At 60.0% G+C, this 22,069-nt stretch overlaps 1 protein-coding gene across 2 annotated transcripts; it reads left to right on the top strand.

The window, feature by feature from the left end:
• The first annotated feature begins 1,217 nt into the window (after positions 1–1,217).
• Positions 1,218–16,735, top strand: LAD1 (ladinin 1). Of its 2 annotated transcripts, none has more exons than XM_058533778.1 (10): positions 1,218–1,296; positions 9,524–9,661; positions 11,009–11,828; positions 12,352–12,456; positions 13,262–13,305; positions 14,689–14,761; positions 14,863–15,000; positions 15,335–15,421; positions 15,658–15,732; positions 16,049–16,632. In XM_058533778.1, the coding sequence occupies exons 1-10, from the start codon at positions 1,259–1,261 to the stop codon at positions 16,052–16,054; spliced, it is 1,524 nt and encodes a 507-aa protein (XP_058389761.1). In that variant the 5' UTR covers positions 1,218–1,258; the 3' UTR covers positions 16,055–16,632. The 2 variants fall into 2 exon arrangements, with proteins under 2 accessions (XP_058389761.1, XP_058389762.1); XM_058533779.1 differs by lacking the exon at positions 1,218–1,296 and adding an exon at positions 9,816–9,998 and having other exon boundaries at positions 9,596–9,661; positions 16,049–16,735.
• Positions 16,736–22,069: the final 5,334 nt, after the last annotated feature.

Raw genomic sequence — 22,069 nt, 5'->3', positions numbered from 1 at the left:
CCACTACACAGATAAGGGAACGAGGGGATTGGCTCCAAGTCACACAGCTCATTAATGGCAGAATAAGAGCTCAGAGCCAGGTCTCCAGGCTCCCAGTCCAGCACTCACTCCTCACCTCCTATGCCAACAAGGAGGGCTCCCCGGAGGAGGGGGCATTTGGGGAAGGAGATGCTTTAGCCGGCTAGCTCTGTGTGTGTGTTTGGAGGCTGTCCTTGGCTGTGAGATCTCAGAGTGGAGGGCACTGTGAGACCACTGGCCCTGGATCAGTGTCAAAGGGAGGCCAGGCAGGGAGCGGGGCCCAGCAGAACTCTGGCAGTTCTGGCGCCCTCCACCTTCTCACTCTGCTGCCTGGGGCTGCACCTCCTTCCTCACAGAGCAGAGGGCTGCTGCTGCTGCTGACCCTGCGGTTCTGACCCACCAAGGAAGAAAAGAGCCCCTGCGCAGCTCACCCAAGGCTGCTTCCTGGACAGAAAGCACCCTGCCCACTCCCCAGCCCAGATGGGTACTTCAAGTGGTGCTGGTGGTGCCTGAGCTGCCTCGAGTTGCTCCGGAATGCCAGTCCTGTGATCTGTGCCCACTCCTCCTTTGGGGGAAAAGCTGAGCTTACTCTGCCCTGTCCACACCAGCCCCTCCAGCCCCAAGTCCAACGTCAGCCCACAAGGACCGTTCCTTTGACATCTTGGTGTTTTCTGTGCCATGGGCATTCAAATGTTTGCTGAGCTGAGTCTAGGAATCCCATCTGGGGAGGGGCTGGCTTTCCACAGGGCTTGTTTGGTGGTTTTGCGTGCAGCACAGAGAAAGCCCTGCCCAGCTCATCCCCCGGGGCCTCCGGGGGTGGCGGGCGGGCGGGCGGGGGCCCCGAGGACCGGGCGCTCGGACACGAGATGACGGTACCTGCTCCAATCTTCCCGCGCGGCCTGCTCTGGGGTTTCTCCGGGCTCAGCCTGACCCCGATCCCCGGGGCGCCCCCTCCCGGCACCCGCCCGCCACCTGCGGGAGCAGGTCCGACTGGTTCTGAGCTGTCTCCTGCCCTAGCTCCCGGCGCCGCCCAGACCCGCGCTAGGCCGGCGTCCGTCAGTCCGTCCGTCCTGGGGCGGAGACCAGTGCCCCGGTCTGGGACGCCCACAGCCTGGAGGCCGCTCCGGGCCGGCAAATGGGAGCGGGGTGACATCAGCGGCCACGTGACCCTACCTGGCCGGCGCGGGGAGGGCGCAGGTGAGGCTGGAGCAGGACGCACGCGGCGCACGGCTCCCGCAGCATGTCCGTCAGCAGAAAGGACTGGTCGGCGCTGTCCAGGTGAGCGCGGCGGGGGGCGGGGCGGGCCCAGCCCCAGTGGGGGCCTCTCCGTGGGACCGGCCCTTTCCCGCTGGGGACCCTGGTTGGGGAAGGGGGGGACAGAATTGGGGCCACACTGGGCAACCCTCAGGCGCTGGAGTGGGTGTTCTCGCTCCCCCACAGCTTCCTTTCCTCCTCTTGGGGACCGAGGGCACACACAGGCTGCTTGGCAAAGACTGGTCCCTGGCCTGGAGAACCCCCCACCCATGACCCCCTGCAGGTGGGGGCGGGATTGGGGAGGTGTTCAGGAGTTACCTGCAAGTCTCCTTTCATTGGGAAGCTTCCCTCCCTGCCCCCGGAGTCTAGGTAGAGTTGTAGGATGTGCCCCGGGGTCCCTCGGCCCTCTTAGCAGGGAGGAGGGGGGCAGCAGAACAGGGCTCACTGAATAGGACCAGAGGGAAACATCCCCTTCCTGCTGATGAGGCTCAGCTTCTGAGTGTCGCATTTTGGGGTGGTGTCTGGGCTGGGTGACCTCAAGACACTGCTGTCCCCCTCTGTGCGTCTTTTTTTATTTGTGAGCTGGTCCCTCAGAGGGTCAGGAGAATGGGCATCTTATCCTTGCCTGCTGGGCAGCCTATCAGGGTCTGAGAAGCCTGGGGGGGTATCCAGGATGCAGCACCCCTCATCGTGTTGGGGACTTTGGTGACTCCTTGGGGCACTTCCCGGCACCTGCCCCAGAAGCCCTCACATGAGCATCCTCACCTCCTTACCTGCCCCCCACCAATCGTGCCCCTAAGGAAACTGAGGCCTGTGGAGCGGCTCAGAGCTGGATCCCTACTCCTTTGATCCCGTGGGCTCTAGCCAGGTAGAAATTGGCCTTTTGGCCCCACCCCACCCTACCCAGGTGGGCATTTGGGTATTGAGGCCTTTCATGAGGGCAAGGCTGCCTCCAGGTGCAGAGGGCACCCTCCCCAGGCCTTCCCTATTAAGGCTGCGGCTTCCGTGCATTCTCCTACGTTCCCTGGTGCTCTGGGATCTCCTCCTCCTCCTGGAGAAAGGCTCCAGAGCTTCTCCAGCATTTCAGCCACAGCCTCACCAGCAGCTCATTCCCCAGGGCTGGGGGTCCACCTCCCCAGACCCTCAAGACACACCGCCCTGAAACACCGTAGCCTGGTAGCCCCTGCATGGAGGGGCCCATGGGGTCTAGAGGGGGGAAAAGGTAAGCCCAAGAATGGAGGGAGCTCCGCCCTCTGGAAAAGAAACCTGGGCTGCCACACCCCAGGGCAGGTCTGAGCCGGGGGTGGGGCTGAGGGTCAAGGCCCTGGACTCTTCGTGTGGCCAGTGTGCATGGGGGCGATGTGGGAGTGTCTGTGCTCCTAGGTGTGGGCACACCTGTGCCCATGGCTGTGTGCTTGTATGGGGGCACATGTGTGGGTGAGCCTTTTTATAGCCGATGTAGCGAGGAGAGCTCCAGGGGGGTGGCAGGCTCGTATGTTGCTGAGTTTGGGCCTTGGAGGCTGAGTGTGTTCAGTCTGAATGTATATGAAGACCTCAGTGCAGTGCATTGGGTTAGAAATACCACCCAGCACTCCTTCCTTAGAAGCTTCCAGTCTAGGGGGGCACCTGTGGTTCTGCGTCTGAGAGCCTGCCTGGGTAGACGTGGGAAGTGGGCAGCCCGGAACTTTGAAAATGGGAGCGGGGTCTGGTCTTAGCCTGTCCACTGCTCAGCTGGACGTGGTCTCATGTGGCTGCAGGGGTGGGGCCGATTTCCCACTAGATGCCCAAGGTGAGTGCCGGGGAAGCCCTGGGGAACCAGTCGTGCCCCCCAGCCAGGCCCCAGCCCTCCGGGAGCCCCGTGGGAGACGCAGCTGCTGCCAACAGACTCCCTGATGGGGCACCTGGGGCAGAGGACGGCTCCGCTCCACTCGCTCCCAGGTGAACAACAAGCCTCGGCCGGCAGGAGGGAACGGCTGTGAGTCACTGCTAGCCGGGCCTCCAGGGCTGGGGAGGACTGTGATGAGGGTGTGACGTTCGTGGCCCAGCCAGGGCCCTGGTGGGGGGCTGAGGGCCAGGCCGCTACCCAGCCTGTGCATGAAGTAGAAATTCGGATGCCCCGGCCCTGGGCTGGGGGCAGGGTGAGCTGGCTGGCTGGGTGCCCTAGTCAGCGGCCTTGTCCTTTCCTCCCTGGGCTGGCCTGGTGATGGGCGAGGCTGGGCCGGGCCTGTCTGCGGGGGGTGAGGGGTGGATCTGAGGGCACCTGGGCCTGAGCAGCCCGTGGTTAATCATTTCCCTGTCTGGGCCTGAGCAGCCCCACCACCTGCCAGCACTGCCCTGGGTCCTCCCCTGACACCTCTCCCTGGACCATCAGGGCTGGAAAAGACCTCAGTGACCCAGGACCCAGGATGACCTCTCACTGTGCAAAATGGGAGCCTGAGGCCTGCTCCCCTCAGGGGCTGAAGACTGGCCCAAGGTCACAGAGCCCATCAGAACCGGGCCTCCCAGCCCAGGGCCAGGCCCGGGCTCCCTAGTCTGTCCTCTTCTTCTGAGATTTGCAAATCCTGCTCCTGGAGCCCTGGGGTTCCACCAGATGCTCCTGGGGCAGCCTTCGTGTGTTTCAGCCAGAGCAGCTGAGCCTTGATCTGTCGTATAAAGGGCTTCTCTATGTGCTTCGATTTGAGAAGCAAGTTTCCACTGCTAAACATAACATTTAAAAACGACAGCACTTCCACCGCTGCCATCAGCTGCTGCGGCATCGATGGAAGTTAGGCCTCAGGAAGAACAGCCCTGTGGGAAGATCAGCAGGGCAGAATGGCTCCTAGAATTATTCAAGGGAAAAGAGGACCCCACCCTAAGGATGGAGTTGGGGAGTCAGGAGTGGAGCGGAGAGCAGCCTTCCATGGAGCAGAAAGGGCGCTGTGTGTCCCCAGACCAAGGCCAGGAGGTGGAGGGGAGGGTTGTCAAGGAGGGAGTGGTGGGGCACCTGCCCAGGGCTGTGGCACCAGTGGACGACAGCAGCTGGGACTCCCCGCATGGCGGGACCGGCAGGTTCCACCCCAGGCCTGGCTCTGGAGCTTGAAAGGTCAATGTGTGTGTCACTGGGTTTCCCCAAACCTCTACTCTCCCGGGCTGCGCCTGAGCTCTGGCCTGTCCCGGTGGGGAATCCCATATCCTCAGAGGCCCCCTGTATCCTCGGCTCTTTCCTCTCAGCATTCATCGGTCTGGTTCCCCGGAGAGTGCGGTCTTCCTCTGGTTAGGGTGGGCCCTCCCAGGACACCCTTTCCTGGCATTTGGGTTGTAGTTAAGAGCGTGACTTTTGAGAGGCTGACCGAGGCTGGAATTGTGGTTTCCTCTTATTAAGCTGTGATGTCTGGGGAAAGCTGTTAAGCCCTGTGACCTCAGTTTCCTCATCTGCACAAAGGGGTGACCCCACCTTACCTCCCAGGGTGGTTGTGAGGCTTCATGTCAACGGTGTTTGTAAACCATGGAGAACGTCCTGGCATTATAGTGGGTGCTCACATGTTAGTGCCCTCGCTTCTTCCTTGATTTATTGATTTATCAGTCACCATACTCTACAAATATTTGTGAGCTATGAATGTTAAGCACTGTTCTAATCCCTTAATTATCATTTATTCATTATTGGGGTTTCAACCAGAGTACTTGCTGAGGTCCCCCCTGGAGTCTGACCTTTGCCCCTCCTTCCCCTCCAGGGCTGTCCATTTCCTCATCTGTAGAGGTCAATAACTCTTGTTGGAGAGAACATTTCTCTTCCGGGGTGGAGTGGTGGTGATGGAGGGACTGGCGGTTGCCAGGGTTTCAGGATGGAAGGCAGCCCCCTGACTCCTGAGCAGCAGGGGGGACCACATCCCCTTGGGTGAGCTGTGGGGTCGTGGCATAAAACTGGGGATGCTGGGGGATGGCTGGGCCCCACCCCCTGCAGCCCCAGCCCTGGAGACCCCTTGGGGCTAGGACCAGCCTGGGGTGGGGTGAGTCATTTCCGAGGAGCCCAGGCTCTGACAGGTCACAAGCCATACATGGCCCTCAGAGGAGAAACACATCAGCGGCTTCCCCAGGGCTGAGAGGAGCCGTGGGAACGGGGTTGCTCAGGACCAAGGAATGCTGGAGGCTCCGGCCAGCCCAGCGGTGGGTGTGGTCAGAGGAGGAGCTTCTTGCTTTTCGGGCTGCTTTGCCCAGGGCTTTGGAGGGCCAGAGCTGGTCCCAGACTGCATTGTAGGGGCAGGGAGTGCGTCCAGAGAGGGAGAGACTGACACCTGGCCTCAGGCGAAAGCCGGCTGAAGCTGGCGTTTCTGAGCCTGAACAAGGGGAGCGGAGGAGAGGTGGGCGTCAGAGCCTGGCTCCTAAGAGTCTGTCGATTGGTGCCGAGTGAATGAATGAATGATGAATCTTCGAGCATGCAGAGCTTGCAGGGGTCATGTGCAGGCCCAGGGGATCTGGCTTAAATTCCATGGTGAAGGCCATGGGGAGAGCACTTTGGAGCTCTGCTCTCTCCACGGAGGTGACTGAAGCAGGAGGGACTGCTGCCCTGAGGGTCCGAATTGGGAGGTTCTGGAAGATTCCCTTCCAGAGGCAGCCCCCTGCCTGTGGGGTGATGGGCAGATTGCTGTTGGGGGGCTCTGGATTTGCTGGTCCAGGCAGAGATCTGGCGATTTCCTGGGGGGGAGAGTACGGTGACGTGTACCCCTCATTCCGAGTGTGCTGGCTCTGGTCGTGTGCTGGGCGCCACGGTGGATGCTCAAGATGAGAGATGCCCCATCCTGTGGTCTTCCCTCTCCCTGCAGGACCACTTCACAGTTTCCTTTCAAACCTCTCATACCCTCTCCAGTCTCCTTTGTCTGCCCATCTTTAAAAGAAAACAAAACTTAGGATCTGTGTATGTGTTGTATGCAAAAGACACCTCAATTAAAACCGTGTTCCTTGAGCCCACGTCCTCCTCTGTCCACTGTCCACCTTGTTTTCTCTTCTTCTCAGTCAAACTTCTCAAAGGGTGGTTGGTGGCCACTAGTTCCCCTTTCTTGCTCCCAGTCTCCCCTTTCTCGCCCAGTCCGGCTCTGGCCCAGTGGCTGAGGGCTCTTTCTGGGGTCCCGGGAACCTCTGTGCTCACCGCTCCATCCTGGTCACTCGCCCGCCCTCCCGCTGGTAAGGACAGGCTGTCTCCGGGCCAGCCCCTCCCCAGTTTCCTCCTCCCTCCCTGGCGAGTATCTTGGGCTCCTTGGCTCTTGACCAGTGTCTCCTCCTCCCTGAATGAGCCAGGAAGAGACTCCTGCCGCCTCCTCCCCTCCTCACTGCCACCTGAGTCTCACCAAAGTCCTCCTCCCCTCATCTTTCCTGTCTTACAGATAGCAGCACCAGGAACTACTCAGGCCAAAAATCGAGGAGTTTTCCTGATTCTTCTCTCCCTCACCCCCAGCCCCATCCAGTCCATCAGCAAACCCCACTGGCTCTGTCTTCAAAATGTGTCCCGAATCCCTCACTGCTCCCATCTCTCTGTCTCCACCCGGTTCAAGCCAGCATAGGTCTCGCCTGAGAAGTGGAGGAGCCTCCTGACAGGTCCCCCTGTTTCTCCCCCCACCCCCACCCCTTCAATTCTTTTTCCATACGGCAGCCAGAGAGATAAAAAATAATAGCAACAAATCGTATCATGTCACTCCCTCTATAAAACCATCCAGTGGCTCTCCAGAACACTTGAATAAAACCCAAGTTCTTCCGGTGGGCTGAGAGGCCCCCTGCTCTGGCCTTGCCTTGTCCAGCCTCCCTGCGGACAACCTCTGGCTCCAGTGCCCCCTTCCCCCTGGACAGCCGGCTCATCCATCACACCCAGGTCTTGGGTCTGCTGTGCCCTCCTCCTGGACACTCTGCCACCAGATCCGGCTCCTCCGGCTCCTTCTCTGGGCTCCAGGAGTTCTCCCTTCCAGTCTCCTTCTCACATCACCTCTCGTCCTGCCCCATTGTCCTCGTGTCACTTCCTGACGATGTGTTGTTCACGCCCCTGTTTCCTCGCTCCAGTCCAGCCCCCCCACTGGGACACGTGTTCCAGGAGGGGAAGAACCTTGTCGGTCTCCTTCCCCACTAACTACGCCTGGCATGTCGTCGGTGCTCAAAAATATTTGTTTAGTGAATATTGGGTCAACAAATGGGGTGTTGGACCTAGGAAAAAGATCGGAGCCATCGTGTGGCTCATCCTCATTCCAGGAAGGAAAACCAAGGCAGAGGAAGGCTGTGAGCTGCCCAAGGGCAGGACAGTAGCAGGCAGACCCTCTGATCCACTTTACAAAAGACCGCCTGGAGGGGTCTTCTCTTTGGGAGGCTCCTAGGATGCATTTCATATGCAATTCAACTTATAAAATTTGTGGGTTTGAACAATTGCTCCTTAAATCATCGAGGCTTGGTTGCAGTTGTGTGGTGAAGGGGGCAGGGAGGGGGGTGGAGGAATGGGGCTGGGCAGCAGGCAGGCCGGAGAGCAGGTTTGGCACTTGGCGGGGCAAGCAGAGACCGTGCAGTCGCCACCTTCACTCTGGGAGGGAAGAAGGAGGCCTTTTCCAGACCTTTCCCATCAGGCCCCAGGCAGCACTGGGGGGCACAGGAAGGCTCCAGAGGGCTCGCTCCACTGACCCCCACAGCCCACTCCTCCCCTGCCCACCCCTTCTCCCCTGGCTCCAGGTGAAGCACAGCCTCCCCGCCCACAAGCCCCCCCATCCCCCAGTCCTCCCTCTGCCTGGACTGCGGGTTTCTCCCCAGGCCCCATTGCCCCTGTTGAAATCCTGTTCCCCACCGAGGGCCAGCCTCTTCCGTGAGCCTTTCCTGGTAATCCTGGCCCACGGTAATCATTCTCTCTCTGCAGAGGAGTTTCTGTGTTTGGTTGGGGAGTTATGGGTGAACACGCTTGTCTTTCTTACTAGACAGTAGCTGTCTCCAGGCGGGGACCCTGCCTCCTCCTGTGAGCCCACAGGTCCTGATGTGCAGCTGGCCCATTCTGGTTGCCCAGCACACATTGACTGTTTGGTTGAGGTGGAAGCGTGGGTGGACGGGAGGGGAGGTGGGCTGGTGGGGAGGTGGGTGGGAGGATGGGAGGGCAGGTGGGTGAGCATGGTGGGTGGGAATGGGTGGGGAACTGAGGGGCAGATGGGCGTTTGGATTGCCTGGTGGCTGGATGGGTAGATGGGCTGAAGGAAGTGGACGGTGGGTTGGTGGGTGGCTGGCCCGGTGAGTGAAGGGTGACTGGGGGCAGTAACCGGAAGCAGGGTGTGTGGGGTGCCCTTGTGAGAGCTGGTTCTCAAAGATGAAAGAGGCACAAAGAGCCTGGGAAGGGAAGGCGACGTTGGGATCTTTTCCAGGTGTAACTGGCCTTAGTTGTGTGTCTCCCCTCTGAAAAGCTGAGACAGTGATGGGAACCTGAGTAACTGAGGAAATTTCTCTGTGGTTGTCCATCAAGAGATTTTTTCTAAGAATCCCAGGACCACAAAGAAAGAGGAACTTACCAAGTTCATCCGGCTCCTTCAGGCAGCACCGTGCCCGCCCTCCCACATCCCTCGTCACCCCCTGAGAGGCGGCCCCCTATTCCCACTCTGGGTTCAGAGTGAAGTCCCACCCAGTGGGTCTTGTCTGGGGTGGCTTTGCCCCCAGGGGACACTGGCAGTGTTGGGACACATTTTTGATTGTCACACTGAGGCTGGTGCTACTGGTATCCAGCGGGTAGAGGCCTGGGGTTACCAGTCAACATCCTGCAGTCCGGGACAGCCCTGCCCACGGAGTTACTCAGCCAAAATGTCAGCGAGGCTGAGGTCGAGAAGCTCTGGTCCAGCCTGTATCCCACAGCTTGAGTAGAAATCTGATCGACATACAGTGTGAACCCCAAATGCAAGCCACATTTAAAAGTTGACATTTTCTAGTAGACACACTGAAAAAGTAAAAAGAAACAGGGAAAATTAATTTTAATAATATATCTCATCTACCCCAATATATCCCAAATATTATCATTTCAACATGTGATCACCACACACGATTATTAATGAGAGAGTTTACGTTCTGTTCTTCGTATGAAGTCTGGGAAATACAGGGCGAGCTTTGCACTCACAGCATGTCTTGGTTCAGAGCAGCCCTGTTTCAATGCTCTGTGGCCACCTGCAGATGGCCAGCCTGGAGGGCTCTTGTCTCTGTCCCCTGCCCCATGGGAGTCTGCTCGGGCACGGGCCCTGGTCTTTCCTGGGCTGCACTGACTCTCCCCCTCCCCTAGCCTGGCCAGGCAGCGGACTCTGGAGGATGAGGAGGAGCAGGAACGAGAGCGCCGGCGGAGGCACCGCCATCTGAGCTCCACCGCGGACGACGAGGCTCCCAGGCCCACCCAGAACGGAGGCCGGCCGGCCATGGAGAGGTGCCAGGGTCGGGGTGGGGGCGAGGCGTCCTTCCCTCTCTGGGTGACAGGATGGACTTAGCTGCCCCGACAGGCTAGTGCAGCACATTTAGTTTGCCCAGAGAGTGAGGCTGAAGGGCATGAAGGTGACCCTCAGGTTCCTCATCTTCCGCAGACCCCCTCAGCCCTGCAAGGCTCTTCAGGACAATAATTGCTACTATTCGTTGAGACCATCCACGAGTCACTAGTTGGCTGGATATTTTATGGACATGGCTCACTTAATCCTTACAATATCCCTAAGAGAGAGGCGTCATTAACTCATTTCACAGATGGAGAAACTGCGTCAAGGAGTCCGTAGGTGACTTGCTGAGATCGTAAACCTGCGAGTGGCAGGGCCAGAATTTTCAGCCAGGTCCGTCAGGCTCTATGGCTTGGCTCTTTCCATTTAACCTAGATGCCTCCCTCTCACCCTGACCCCCCCTAATTCACTTCTGAGGGGAGGAGCGCGGGGCTAGTCTTGCCCCATGGATTGTAGAATTGTGAGGGAAAGGAAGAGAAGGGGCCGGAATTGACCGCATGTCTCCTGGGTGCCAGGGCTGTGCTGGGCCCTCTCGTGGGACGAGGCTCTTTTCTCCTCCTAACAAGCACAGTTTGCAGATTTGGAAACAGAGGCTCAGACAGTGAATTAACTTGCCCCAAATCACACGAGAGCAGGGCAGTGGACGAAGGAGAGTCTCCTTTTGCTGGAAGCCAGGCACTATACGGTTAGACGCCTCTCATGTTCCCTCGGGTCCCAGAGAAGGGAGGACACGGGTGGGTGCTGGGCTGCACCGATGCCTGCGGCTGCTGCCTGGTCGCGGCTGCACCCCCTGACAGACGGGAGTGCAGGATGATGCAGCAGAAGCGGCGGGTCTTCTCTCAGCTCCACCTCCCATGAGCTGTGTGACCTTGCATAAATCCCTGAGCGTCTCTGGTCTTGATCTGAGCTCTAAGGGGCGGGGCCTGCATGTATTACTCTTGACCACCCATGCCCAGTAGGGGCCTAACACGTATAAAGTGGTTGTTAATCAGGGCTTGTTGCTCTGTTGCTCTTGTTGTTCTGAACGTGGAATGGTTGGACCTTACAAGGGTTTATAAACTTTTTTAAAAAGCATGGTGTGCTTTGTTCAGATGATATCTTGGAAGCCCAATATGTAAAGCAGATAAAAGTGATCCTGATTTCAGTGATTGGGGGGCAGGGCTTCACATCTTCATCCCCTCCCTGGTGGCTCTGGAGTCATCTCTATTGGGTCGGGTACCCCCAGGGCTCTCCTGGCTCTGATGTCCTCTGATTCCACCTCCCACCCTGTCTCCCACCTTCTGGCTCAGACTGCCGAGCGTGGAGGAAGCGAAGGTGCCCAGGTCACCACCAGCGGCCTTCAAAGATGAGGAGGAGGACGTCCAGGCCATCCTCAGGACACGGCAGGAGCGCAGGCAGAGGCGGCAGGTGGTGGAGGGGACACAGGCGCCCGTCCTGGCACAGCTGGAGGCAGAGGAGGGACGGGACAGCTCGGGCCCTGGGCAGGTGCCCAAGAAGGAGGCAGAGCTGCCGCCTCGCCGGAGACTAAGCCAGGAGCAGCGGGGCCCCTGGGCCAGGGAGGAGGAGAGCTTGGCGGGCAGAGAGCCGGGAGGCTGGAAGAAGGGGGTCTCGGAGAAGACCCCAGCTCCAGACAAGAGCCCGGTTTCGGGGAAGTCCTCCGTTCCAGAGACGACATTAGCACCTGAAAAGAGACTGGTCTCGGAGGAAACTTCCGTCTCCGAGAAGGGCCTGGGCCCCAAGGAAACATCTGTGTTGGGGAAGACAGCAGTGTCAGAGAAAAGACCCATCACAGAGAGAAAGGCAGTTCTAGAAAAAACAGGCATCTCAGAGAAGCCGCCTGCCCCAGGGAAGACGTCGGGCTCAGAGAGGAGACTGGTGTCTGAGAAAGCGTCGATCTTTGAGAAGTCCCCGGCCACAGAGACAAAGCTGGCCCCAAAGAGGGCAGCAGCCTCGGAGCAGCTGGCCTCTGGGGGAAGCCCGTCCAGCACCAAGGAGCAGGGAGGAAGGGCCCTCCCCGAGAAGAGCCCCCAGGCCTCCGCAGAGCTGGGAGAGCAGGGGGCGTTGGACCGTCCAGCTGTGGCTTCGCGCCTCCCTCCCATCACACTCCAGGTTGGCGCTCCTGTCCCTCCCGTGCTTCTGCCCTCCCCTCAAGTCCTGCCCTGCTGGTGTCTGTCCACTGTCTCCTGTCCTCCCACCTACAAGCTGCCCTTGGCAGTTTCTTCTCTCCCTCCCTGCTCCCAGCCACTGACACAATAGGGGACACTGAGGCAGGAGCAGGCTGCTGGCAGCTGAAAGGGACATCAGCTGTGTGTCAGGGAGCACCTGGTACCACATACCACGTCCTCATCCATGTCTGGGACCCCAGGCCCCAGCAGACTCTTGGGAAGCCTCGGATCCTTCCAGAAGCTCCCCTGGAAAGCTCTGCCTTGTGTCCTGGCCCCATGGGACAGTGTCCACCATCCCCACAGCAGAGACAGAGGGGCAGGAAGCAGCAGGGGTGGCCACAGGACTGTCTTACTCTCCCCTTCCTCCTGCAGCTCCTGGGATGAGCCAGGCCACATGGGGTCCCCATGGCGGCTTGGGCTCGGGGCCACCCAGACCTCCCGAGTGACACCCCTCCTGCTCCATCCAGGTGAAGATCCCCAGCAAGGAAGACGAGGTGGACGCGGCCTTGCCCACCCAGGCCACCTTCAGCAGCTCCCTCAAACGCTCCAGCCCCAGGACCATCTCCTTTCGAGTGAGAGCCCAGGGACCTTTGTCTCCAAGCCACGGGAGGGCCAGCCAGGGAAGCCAGCACCCGTTACACACAGGGGTGTCAGTTAGATATCGAGAAGATGGTCTGGATAGAGGGGCTTAAGGTCCCCGCAGGTGCTGCAGGAGCAGAGGGGGCTGGGTGAAAGGAAGGAGGGCAGGTTAATGACCTGGAAGGTGAGTGTGGACAAGCGTGACAGCCCCACCTAGTGGGTAGGCCAGAGCTGCAGGAAGATGGGCACCTGGGAGGGACACAGCAGGGCCCACATCTGCCCACAGCTCCTGTCCTCACCCCGGAGGCTTGTGCAGGAGGGATGGGCAGGGGCAGCGGGCTCTCCTAGTGCTCTCCAATCTACCTCTGCCCCAGCAGGACTGACCGTGTGGACTGGGGGCTCTTATCTGGTCTGGGCCGGCATTTACTCTGAGTTCCCCTGGTTACTGGGTCATTTTTGACCACCTGTGCTTTGTGCCCCTGCTGTGTGCCGGCCCTTGGGGGCAGCTGGAGGCCTGAGGTTGGTCAGTGCCCGTCCCTGCCCCACGGGGCTCACGGGCAGTGGGGAGGCCGACAGGGCGGCGGCAGGTTCCCCGAGAAGACCTAGCCTGGTGGGTGGGGGCAGGCTCTCCCAGACAAGAGGAGGGCCTTCAGTGAGGGTTTGCCTGGGGGTTGAGCCGTGGAGGGGCGGGGGTCTAGGTAGGAGGAGGAAGTGTCCTGAAAGCCGAGCCCTTCCTGAGAGGAGGGCCGTGGCCGCCCTGGGTCTCCCACTCACCCACTCCTTTCCATCTCGTTTCAGATGAGCTCCCGGAAAGACAACTCGGAAACAGGCTTAACCCGCAGGTCAGGGGCCTGGAGATGCTGGCACTCTCCCCTCTGGTTGGGTTCGGCCTGTTTGTTCTCCTTGAGTGTGCCTGTGCCAGAGGGCACTCGAGGGGAAGATGCAGCCCCTGCCCAGGGCTCCAGATTCAGCGGGGAGACTGGACTAACATGAGGAACTGAGGCTGATGATCTGGAACAGGGAGGGGAGGGATCTGGGAGAGCTTCTTGGAGGAGGCAGGGCTTGGGCAGGTCTCCGAAGGTAAAGGACAGATGGTTTAGTCTTGAGGTGTAGGGGTGGGGAGCAGGGAGGGCCTTCCTGGAGGGAGACAGTGAACAGTGCAGGGAAGAGGGAGCCTGATGCGGGGGGTGGGGGTGCCTGGGAACCTGCATGTTTAACGAGTGCCACCCCCCCCCCCGCCCCATAATGTGGATGCCAGTAGTTTGAGGACTGTGTTTTGAAAAACACTGAAATAGGCTCTGAACAGCAGCTGTGCTTGTGCTGTGTCCATCTGCCCCTCACGTTTACTGAGGCCCATTATCCCGGGTGAGGCCCGGGCAGAGGTGGCAGTAAAGAGTACAAAGATGAATAAGACACAGTTGCTGCCCTCGAGCAGCTGACGTCAGACCTTTAAACACAGAGAGCCACCCAGCAGGGACAGGAATATGGACCAGGGCTGGGAGCTCTGCATGGCTCAGCCCGTGACAGCTGGGAACCAGGTCACAGAGCAATTGACATCCAAAAGGGACTTGAACTTTCCCAGATGGAAAGTGGAGGAATGGCATGTTTAATGGCGGGAACAGCATGTGCAAAGGCACAGGTGTGAAGAGCACAAGGTGTCTAGATGGCTGGCACACAAGCACGTGGAGAAGGGGACTGGGGGGGATGTTGGAGTCGGGAGGGGAGGCAGGGACCAAATTGTGAGAGCCTCATATGCTGTGCCGAGGAGTTTGGCCCCAGTCCTGTGGCCTGAGGGTTTTTGTGGGAAGGATAGGAGGGTCTGTTTGGGGTGGGAGCTGTCTGGTGGCAGTGGGAGAGAGCTCAGAGTGGCAGGCAGAGGGAGTGGGTAGCAAGTGACTGTCGTGATGGGGAGGATGGAGAGGAAAGAGATTCGGGAGATGTCTGAGGTGGGAGGGTGGGACAGGGGAGGAGTGGCAGATATTTCTGATCCTGGGGATGTCTCTCTAGCTGGGATGGGACGCTTCTCAGGGGTGAGGAGGGTTCCTGAGGTCTATAGGGTTTCGCCTCGGCCAAGTCATTATAGCCTCACTCAGTGATGGAGGCCATATTCTGCCAGAATGGTGGGGTGGGGTGGGTACTACTCCTCAGGCTCCGGGGGCAGGCCTGGTCTCCCAGGGGGCAGGGGTCTCACTTGGTCTGTCTGCTCCTGTCCTCCCATCCTGCAGCGCCAGTGTGAGGCTCCCAGCCAGCACGGTCAAATTAGGCGAGAAGCTGGAGAGATACCACACAGCTGTGCAGGTGGGCGGGGCCCGTGCAGGGGCCGGGTACCTGAGGATGTGGTGGGCGTGGCCCGGGCCCCTCACCCTCATGGGTCAGCAGTGTGTGTCCTCTGTTCCCAGAGATCAGAATCCGTCAAGAGTCCTGGCTCCTCCCGCACTGAGTTCTTGGTGGCTCCCGTGGGTGTAGCCAGCAAGCGCCATCTCTTTGAGAAGGAGCTGGTGGGCCAGAGCAGAGCAGAGCCAGCATCCAGTCGGAAGGTGAGGGGCTCAGGCCTGGCCGGGCATCTTCAGGCTAATTAGGCCCGAGGTCGCCAAACCCCGAGCCTGGGGCCTGGCCGTGCTAGACGCAAAATTCATGCGTCAATTTTGGCAGAACCTGCTGTTGACCTGAGTTACCATGTGTGTCCCTGAGCCCAGATCTCCTTAGCTGTACGTGTGACTCCCTGGGGAAGGGGTGGGGGGCCTCCCAGGTGTATGTAGCACGTGCTGGATGGACATGGAGTGAGGTAGAGGCCTACCTGTGCCGGGGCCCCTGAAAATGCCCTCTGGTGGGCAGTGGCCCCAAACCCTGAGATGGAGCCTCTGTTTCCAGGAGAACTTGAAGCTTTCAGGGGTTGTGACATCGAGGCTCAACCTGTGGATCAGCAGGTCCCAGGGGTCTGGAGATCAGGACCCCCAGGTACCCTGTCCCCCACAAGGTCCCTTACGGTGGACCCTTTCACGGTGGAATGACCCGGGTCAGAGAGGGGCGGCCCAAGGGTAAGGGAGATATTTCGGGAGTGGAGACAGCGGGGAGGGCTATGGGGAAGCCCGTGGGTCAGAAGCATCAGAGGGAGCGGGTCTGGGGTCCTCCCGCCCAGGAAGGGCCTCCGCAGCCTGCCTTAGTCCCCGTCTCCACTTGTGGCCCCCAATCAGGAGGTGCAGAAAGAATCAGCCGCCGCCAGGAGGACCCCAAGGGGAAGCAAAGCAGAGCCCTCCCTGGACGTCGAGGTGAGAGGGGCTGGCCCTGGGAGACTCCACATACCCACCCCTCCACATACTCGCTGGCCCGTGGTGGCACCGTCCAAGGACCTGGAATGTCCTGGTCCTGCTCTCGGGCCGGTGTGACCCGAGCTCGAGAACACTGGTGTAGCCCTCAGCTGGCTCGCCTCCCCCTAGCTCTGCAGAGCCTCCCGGCTTCAAGCAGCAGACTTGAGTCTCTGGGCCAGTGTGGGCGTGGGCCTTGGGCAAAGGGATGCCCCCCTGTCCAGAGGCCCCTTCTCCCAGCCCTGCCCCCGCCTTGTTCTGATAGACCTCTGCCCCACAGGTGTGACAGCGCTGCCAGGACTGTCCTGCAAGTCCGTTCCAAGGGCCCTCTGTCCTGCCAGGCCCTCCCTCCCTGCCTCTCACTGCCCCTGCCCCCTTTCTGCCTCTGGGCCAGGGGCCGGGCACGTCGGGAGACGCTGCCAGCTCCTTCCCAGCTTTGCCTCGGGGGCAGGTGTGCCCTGGCCCCTAGTTCTGTGGCCGGCACAGCAGATCCCAGGACCCAGCATCAGCCGGGCACAGCACTGCCTCTTGTCGGCGTCTCGTCCAGAGACTGCTCGAAGCAGGTGCCTCCTCGTGCCTGTGACGTCTCTCCCTCACTGAGTCCTGGACTTCCCCACCTTATTCCCTGGAGCCCGCTCCCAGCTTGCCAAGGCCCACTCCGCCAGACCATGAAGGAGCTGCCCTGCCTCCCACTTGCCCACCCCTCCCTTCCCTGCCTGTTGCTCTGGCCAGGAGCTCAGTGCCTGTTTGTGCCCCCTCACCCCACCCCCTCTTTGAAAAACCTAGTCTCAGGAAAGTTCTAATAAACTCATTCACTCTCAGGTATAAGGGACTAATAATGCCTTAAAAATGGATTCCTTCCTGGAGGCTTTGCTTTTTATCAGGGATCATCTGCCGTGTGTGAGGAGGATTGTTTAGTTGGGAGTTGGGGGGTCAGTCATCATTTTCCTAGCAGCCTCCTGTTTTCCTCACATGAAGGTGAGTGGCCTCCCAGTTGTCCTAACATAGTGACTTGAGAAGGGGGCAGAACTGCCATATCAGTGCCAGGCCTGCTGCCACACCCCCCAACACACATTCTCCTGAAATCCAGTTCATTAGAACTTCGTTAGAACTCTTATTCCTAATTGCCCTGGCTTTACGCAGACCCAGCTGGGGGGAGCGCGTGTGCAGGACGCTGCCCACTTCCCCTTTGTCCGCTTTGTCCCCCGCCCCAGGCGCGCCTGGCAAACTCCAGGGCTTCTCGGAACACGGTCCTTAAGGGCGGCACCAGGCCCAGGTCCCCAAGCTTGTGGGGCAGAAGCAGCCAGCCACGGACGGCCAGCTTTGCCCCAGCCTGAGGTCCTGAGGGCTCCTGGCCTGGATCCTGCGGTCTGGGGACAGAAGGCCCTCAGAGCCCCATCGGGGCAGACCTCCCAGTGACTCCAGGCTGTGGGTCACTCCCATGCCCTCCCCTATCCAGCCGGTGGGTCTCCGGTGGCTGCCCCCAGGCCTGCACTGAGTGGGGGCGCTGTGAGACCTGGAGGCCCTGCCCTGAGCCCCCCACCCACTGCCAGGGCTGGAGCTTTTGCGAGAGCTCTGACACAAGAGGCTGAGGACAAAGCTGGGGGCAGGGGAGAGGAGTGGGAAGGGCACTGCCCTGAGACTCAGGACCTGACTCGCTCTGGCCTCACCAGGAACTCAGTGCTCTAACAAGGGACCCCCCCAGGCTTGTGTTCTGAACTGTGGAGAGTCCCCAGCAGGTGAATTTGTCAGCAGGCAAAACTGTCCTCACGCAGACTTGTCTTGGGAGAGGCTCCTAGAGGCCTTCATCCAGAGTGGGGGCCCCAGAGGGGACCAGGGGCCCGGCTTGGTCCTGGGTGTCTGTGGTGTCCTGCAGCTGCTGCCTCCAGGACGTGGGGCCCTTCATGTCGGCGCCCCTCCCCCCACCGGGTGCCTGCTGAGGGCAGGCTGCTGGGCAGAGCGTCGGGAGACATGACCCCATGACCTCCTCTTCCTGCATCCGTGCACCCCACACCCCAGGGCCTGCGCTCACTCCTGCTGGGGAGACGCTCCCACAGATCAGATGTGAGCACGAAGACTTGCAGTGTGGTGGTGACCGGGCGGCCAGGTGGGCAGGGGAGGCCTCTTGGAGGAGGTCACATTGAGTGCCCTCTGGAGAAAGAAAGGTCCCCCGGCCCACCCTCCTACCTCTCCTTGCCTCTCCTTCCTGCTTTCCTGCCCCGGTGGCCCCAGGACCTCAGAATTGGTCTGTCCTCTTGTGGGTCCTCAAATTTGCAAGCACCCCTCCAGTGCAATTCTGGATGAGCACCATCTCTGTTTTCTCTTCCCTTCTGCCATTAGCACTGGGAGGTGACTTTACATCTATTTGCAAGGACAGGGGCATCCATGACAGCTGTCATATCAATGTGTGGCTGCTGGAGGGCCGCTAGACCTTACTAGCTGAGTGCCTGCCTCCCAGCTCTCCGAGTTAAATCCCGGCCTCTGGACAGTTAGTAAAGCCTCACCCATTTAGTCGATGGATGCCAGGAATCCACGGATTCTTCCTGGGGGCTCTGTGGGATTGTCGTGCCCAGATCCCTCTTCCAGGCACTCCTGCAAACAAGTCATGGCTCGTTTGAAGGACTGTTGGGCTTACAAGGAACAGTAACCTGCTGGAAGTAGCTCCAGGTAAGGGAGGGTTGAGGAAAAGCAATTCCTAAATCCCAGGGGATTCAGGGCCAGGCCACACAGCGAGGCGGGGCCCTGGTGGGCCAGAGCAGGGTGAAGGGTTCTCCTCCCTCCCTCTGTAAGGCGGCCTGGCTGCTCATCGTTCCTCCGTGGATGTGCTCCCCCACCTGCCTCTCTCTGCCTTGCACCATCTCCCTCTCCGCCAGGAGTCTGGCTGGCAGGAACGTGGCTTCAGCTGGACCTGCCACTGATCTGCTGGCAGCGTGAAGGACCACATGGCAGGGGATAAGCCTGGGGGTGGGGAATCAGGCCAATGGGCCCAGAGGCCACTGGGGACCATGGTGGGGACGGTTTCAACTGAGCGGTGGGGCAGGAGTCCGATGGCAGAGTGGGTGAGGAGCGAGCGGAAGTCCTGCGTGTGGAGGACTCTTTCCAGGATGGCGGTGGTGGACGCAGCAGGAGCTCCAGGCAGTGGGACTGAGGGCTGGGAGGCTGTGCGCGTGGTCAGGAGAGGGGAGAGGAGGCGGCGGAGCATGGGAGAGACTGACTTTCTGTCCATGGAGAAGAAGAGTGTGGGTCACTGATGGGCAGGATCTGGAGGGGCGGGGGCTTCAGGGCCCCCGGGTGCACGAGGAGGAGAGGGCCTGGCTCCGGGGAGGGGCATTCCATCTTCAGAGTTGGGCAGGATGGGGACTGTGAGGATTCAGAGGTCCAGTCAGCCCCGCTGCCTCCAGACTTGCTTTCCCCTCTCTTCCGCTGTGCTCATGTCCTGAGCCCTGGAATGTCCTAGGGGCTGTGTGAGGGACTGAGAACGAGTAAACCCCTGGGCCCTGGCCTTATGGATCTACAGGCTGGCAGGTTTAGCAGATCGTGGTCCCTGACTGGCTTAATTGTAAAGCCCTTGGGGAATGAACTTTGACAGTCCTCACAGCCCCTCACGCCACCTGGCTGCCTGTCTGAGGAGAGCCATCATTCTCACTGGAAGTTCTACCTCATATCTGACCTCCTGTAGCAGCTTCAGTCCCTTCCCAGTGAGGAGGGCTTGTCACGTGGCTTTGGGGGGTGCGGAGAAGACCCTCTGTGTAGGTGCCCTCGCTGAGCCCGCAGAGCCTGCCGCTGCCCCGGGTGGCTCAGCCCGTTAGAACAGCCAGTAGCTGGAGGACGTCTCTACCCACAGCGTCACTCAAGTGGAGCTGCAGAAAAGCCTTACCCCTGCCCACCGCCCCCTCCCAGGGGCTCGGGGAGGGTCTCGGAGGTCGCCTCTGCCCCTCACCCTGGCTCCCAGCCTGCCCTCCCAGGCCCGGGCCGCTGGCATCTGCTTTATCAGGTGTCTCTCAAGAGGGACAGCTGGTTTGTGTTACATGCCTGCTCCCTCCTCTGTTCCCCGCATATCTGTTCTGGTTTTAAATAGCTTATCTGAGCAACTGGACAACCGCATGGGCTTATATGGCATGGGGTACAAGTCCCATCAGCCCTGTCCCTGGCACCTGACAAAATAGCAGCCGACACCCCCACCCCCTGCCGTGTCTCCTGCAGCACATTCCTCCCCCCCTGGGGCTGGGCTTACAGGGCCCCAGCCCGCACGCCTGCTTAAAGCCCTCGCCACCCCCTGCCCTCGCCCAGTCCCTGCCGAGGCTGAGCAGACACCTCAGGATAGTCAGCCGCTCCTGTTCCGAGGTAAGACTCTAGAGGGGAGAGCAGAGCGTGAAGGGCACGTGTCCCGCGGCCCAGCAGCTTCCTCCAGAGGCTGCCTGTGTCCACTCCAAGTGGATGTCGGCGTTGGTGGAGGTCCACCCTCCGCGAGGAGGCCGCGCTGTCGAGGAGGTGCTGCAGGCGTCGGGCTCCAGGGCTAGTGCATAGAGCAGCAGGGACCCATGTCAGATTGCAGGCCTGGGTTCCAGCCCTGGATCTGCCAGGAAAGATGTGGTATAAGTTGGCAAGTCCCTCCCGGGGCCTCAGTTGCCTCGTCGGTAGGACGGACTAGATATTTGCTATGCCCCTGCCTGCTCTAAATATGGTGAAGCTCTAACCAGCAGGGGCTCCCCCGTTTGCTCGGTTCCTCCGCTGTCTCCAGGCCCAGGGCCCCCTGAACCAGTCCAGGTGGGTCCTTCTTGATCTCCAGAGAGCAGAACGAGACTGTGGTCGTATCAGTCAGAACAGTCCTTGGGGGCAGATTCTCATGTCCAGAAATTCAGAAACTGTCCTGGAAGTGCTGAGACCTACCACCCATCCAGAGGCAGGTGGGGCTGCTGGAGAAGGCTCCTCTGACATCCCAGCCTCAGCCCCGCTCCCCTCCCCAGAGAGGGCAGCCTGAGCAGCACGAGGGGCTGATGGAGGAGAGGCCCCACTGGGAGGCCCTTTCATGGGCTGTGACCTCAGCTCATTGGGTTCTAGCTGCACCCCCCTCAGTGTTCCTGCAACTGTGACCCCGGCCTGCCCCACCCCAACACGAGCCATAGGGACAGACCTTGCTCTGTGCCCCAGAGGGGCAGAGAGAGAAATAGCCTCTGGAGTTTTCAGCTTCTTCTGGGCAGGCTGAGGAAATATTTGGGGAGGGGGTCGCGAGGAGTGTAAGGAATTTCAAAGCACATTCCCGCTTCCTGGAGCTGGGAAGCCGCCTGACCTCCGGAATTCCTCCTCTGACCCGTGTCTTAGGGCACATCCTCCTCTCAGGGCAGAAGAGGAATCTGAGATGATCAAGTTGCCAGCTGACCCCTCCCTCCTACCCCCAGCTCCCACCCCCCATACCCTGTCGTTGGCTCTCCTGGGGGGCCAACAGCTGCAGGCTTAGGAAGATCCCAGCTGAATGTTGGGTACAAGGGCTGAGAGAGGAGCCTACATTCCTCAGAAACTCAGAGACTGTTTCCACAAGACTAGAACTTGAAGCTCATCTATTTTGTGGATAGGTTGTCTGAGGCCCAGAGAGGTGAATTGACTTACCTAAGGTCACACGGCAAATACTGGGTTTTAAACCCAGATCTTTTGACCCCATGGCTGGTGTTCTTTCTGCCTTCTCTTGTTTTTGCTTTACTCTCCAGGCAAGGTGACCCCGACCTCTTGGCTGTGAGGGAGTTAGGCTGGAAAGCAGTCAGTGGAAGCAGGTGGGGGCTGAGGGGTGAGGACACAGGTGCCTTAGGACATTCTTGCACCTTGCCCACCAGGTTCTTGATTGGCTCCCACTCTGCAGCCCCCAGCCTCAGCCTATCACCTTTCCCTCCATCAGTTCTGCCTTCGACGATTGGTTGGGCTGTGTCCTCTCCCCTACGCTTCATGGATGGCACACTATTTTTAGGAGCTGGATAGTGCACCTAGGAGCAGGGAGAGGGCTCCGAGCTGCTCTTTCCTCCTCTGAGCCCCAAGGCAGTGCCTAGTGGTCTGAGCTGGTGGGAGGGCAGGGCAGGGGAGGAGAGAAAGCTAGAGACTACCACCCCAGGCTGGCCTCAAACCATCCCCCCGAGAAACTGTCCCTCCTCCTTGAGGTGACAGACTCCTCTCGGGGCTCAGTGAGCAGCTCCCCAAGTTCTCAGGTCACTAGTTCTGGCTGCTCCCTGTGGCTCTGGGCAGTGCTTGTCTGCCACTTCCGCCCCCGCACCCCACCCCCCTTCCTGGGGTCAGGGGCTCTCTCTGGCCACTG

The sequence above is a fragment of the Diceros bicornis genome, chromosome 38, assembly GCF_020826845.1.
Source record: "Diceros bicornis minor isolate mBicDic1 chromosome 38, mDicBic1.mat.cur, whole genome shotgun sequence".
Lineage (NCBI taxonomy): Eukaryota > Metazoa > Chordata > Mammalia > Perissodactyla > Rhinocerotidae > Diceros > Diceros bicornis.
The sequence above is the reverse complement of the archived record's forward strand: the minus strand, read 5'-3'. Positions and strand labels throughout refer to the sequence as shown.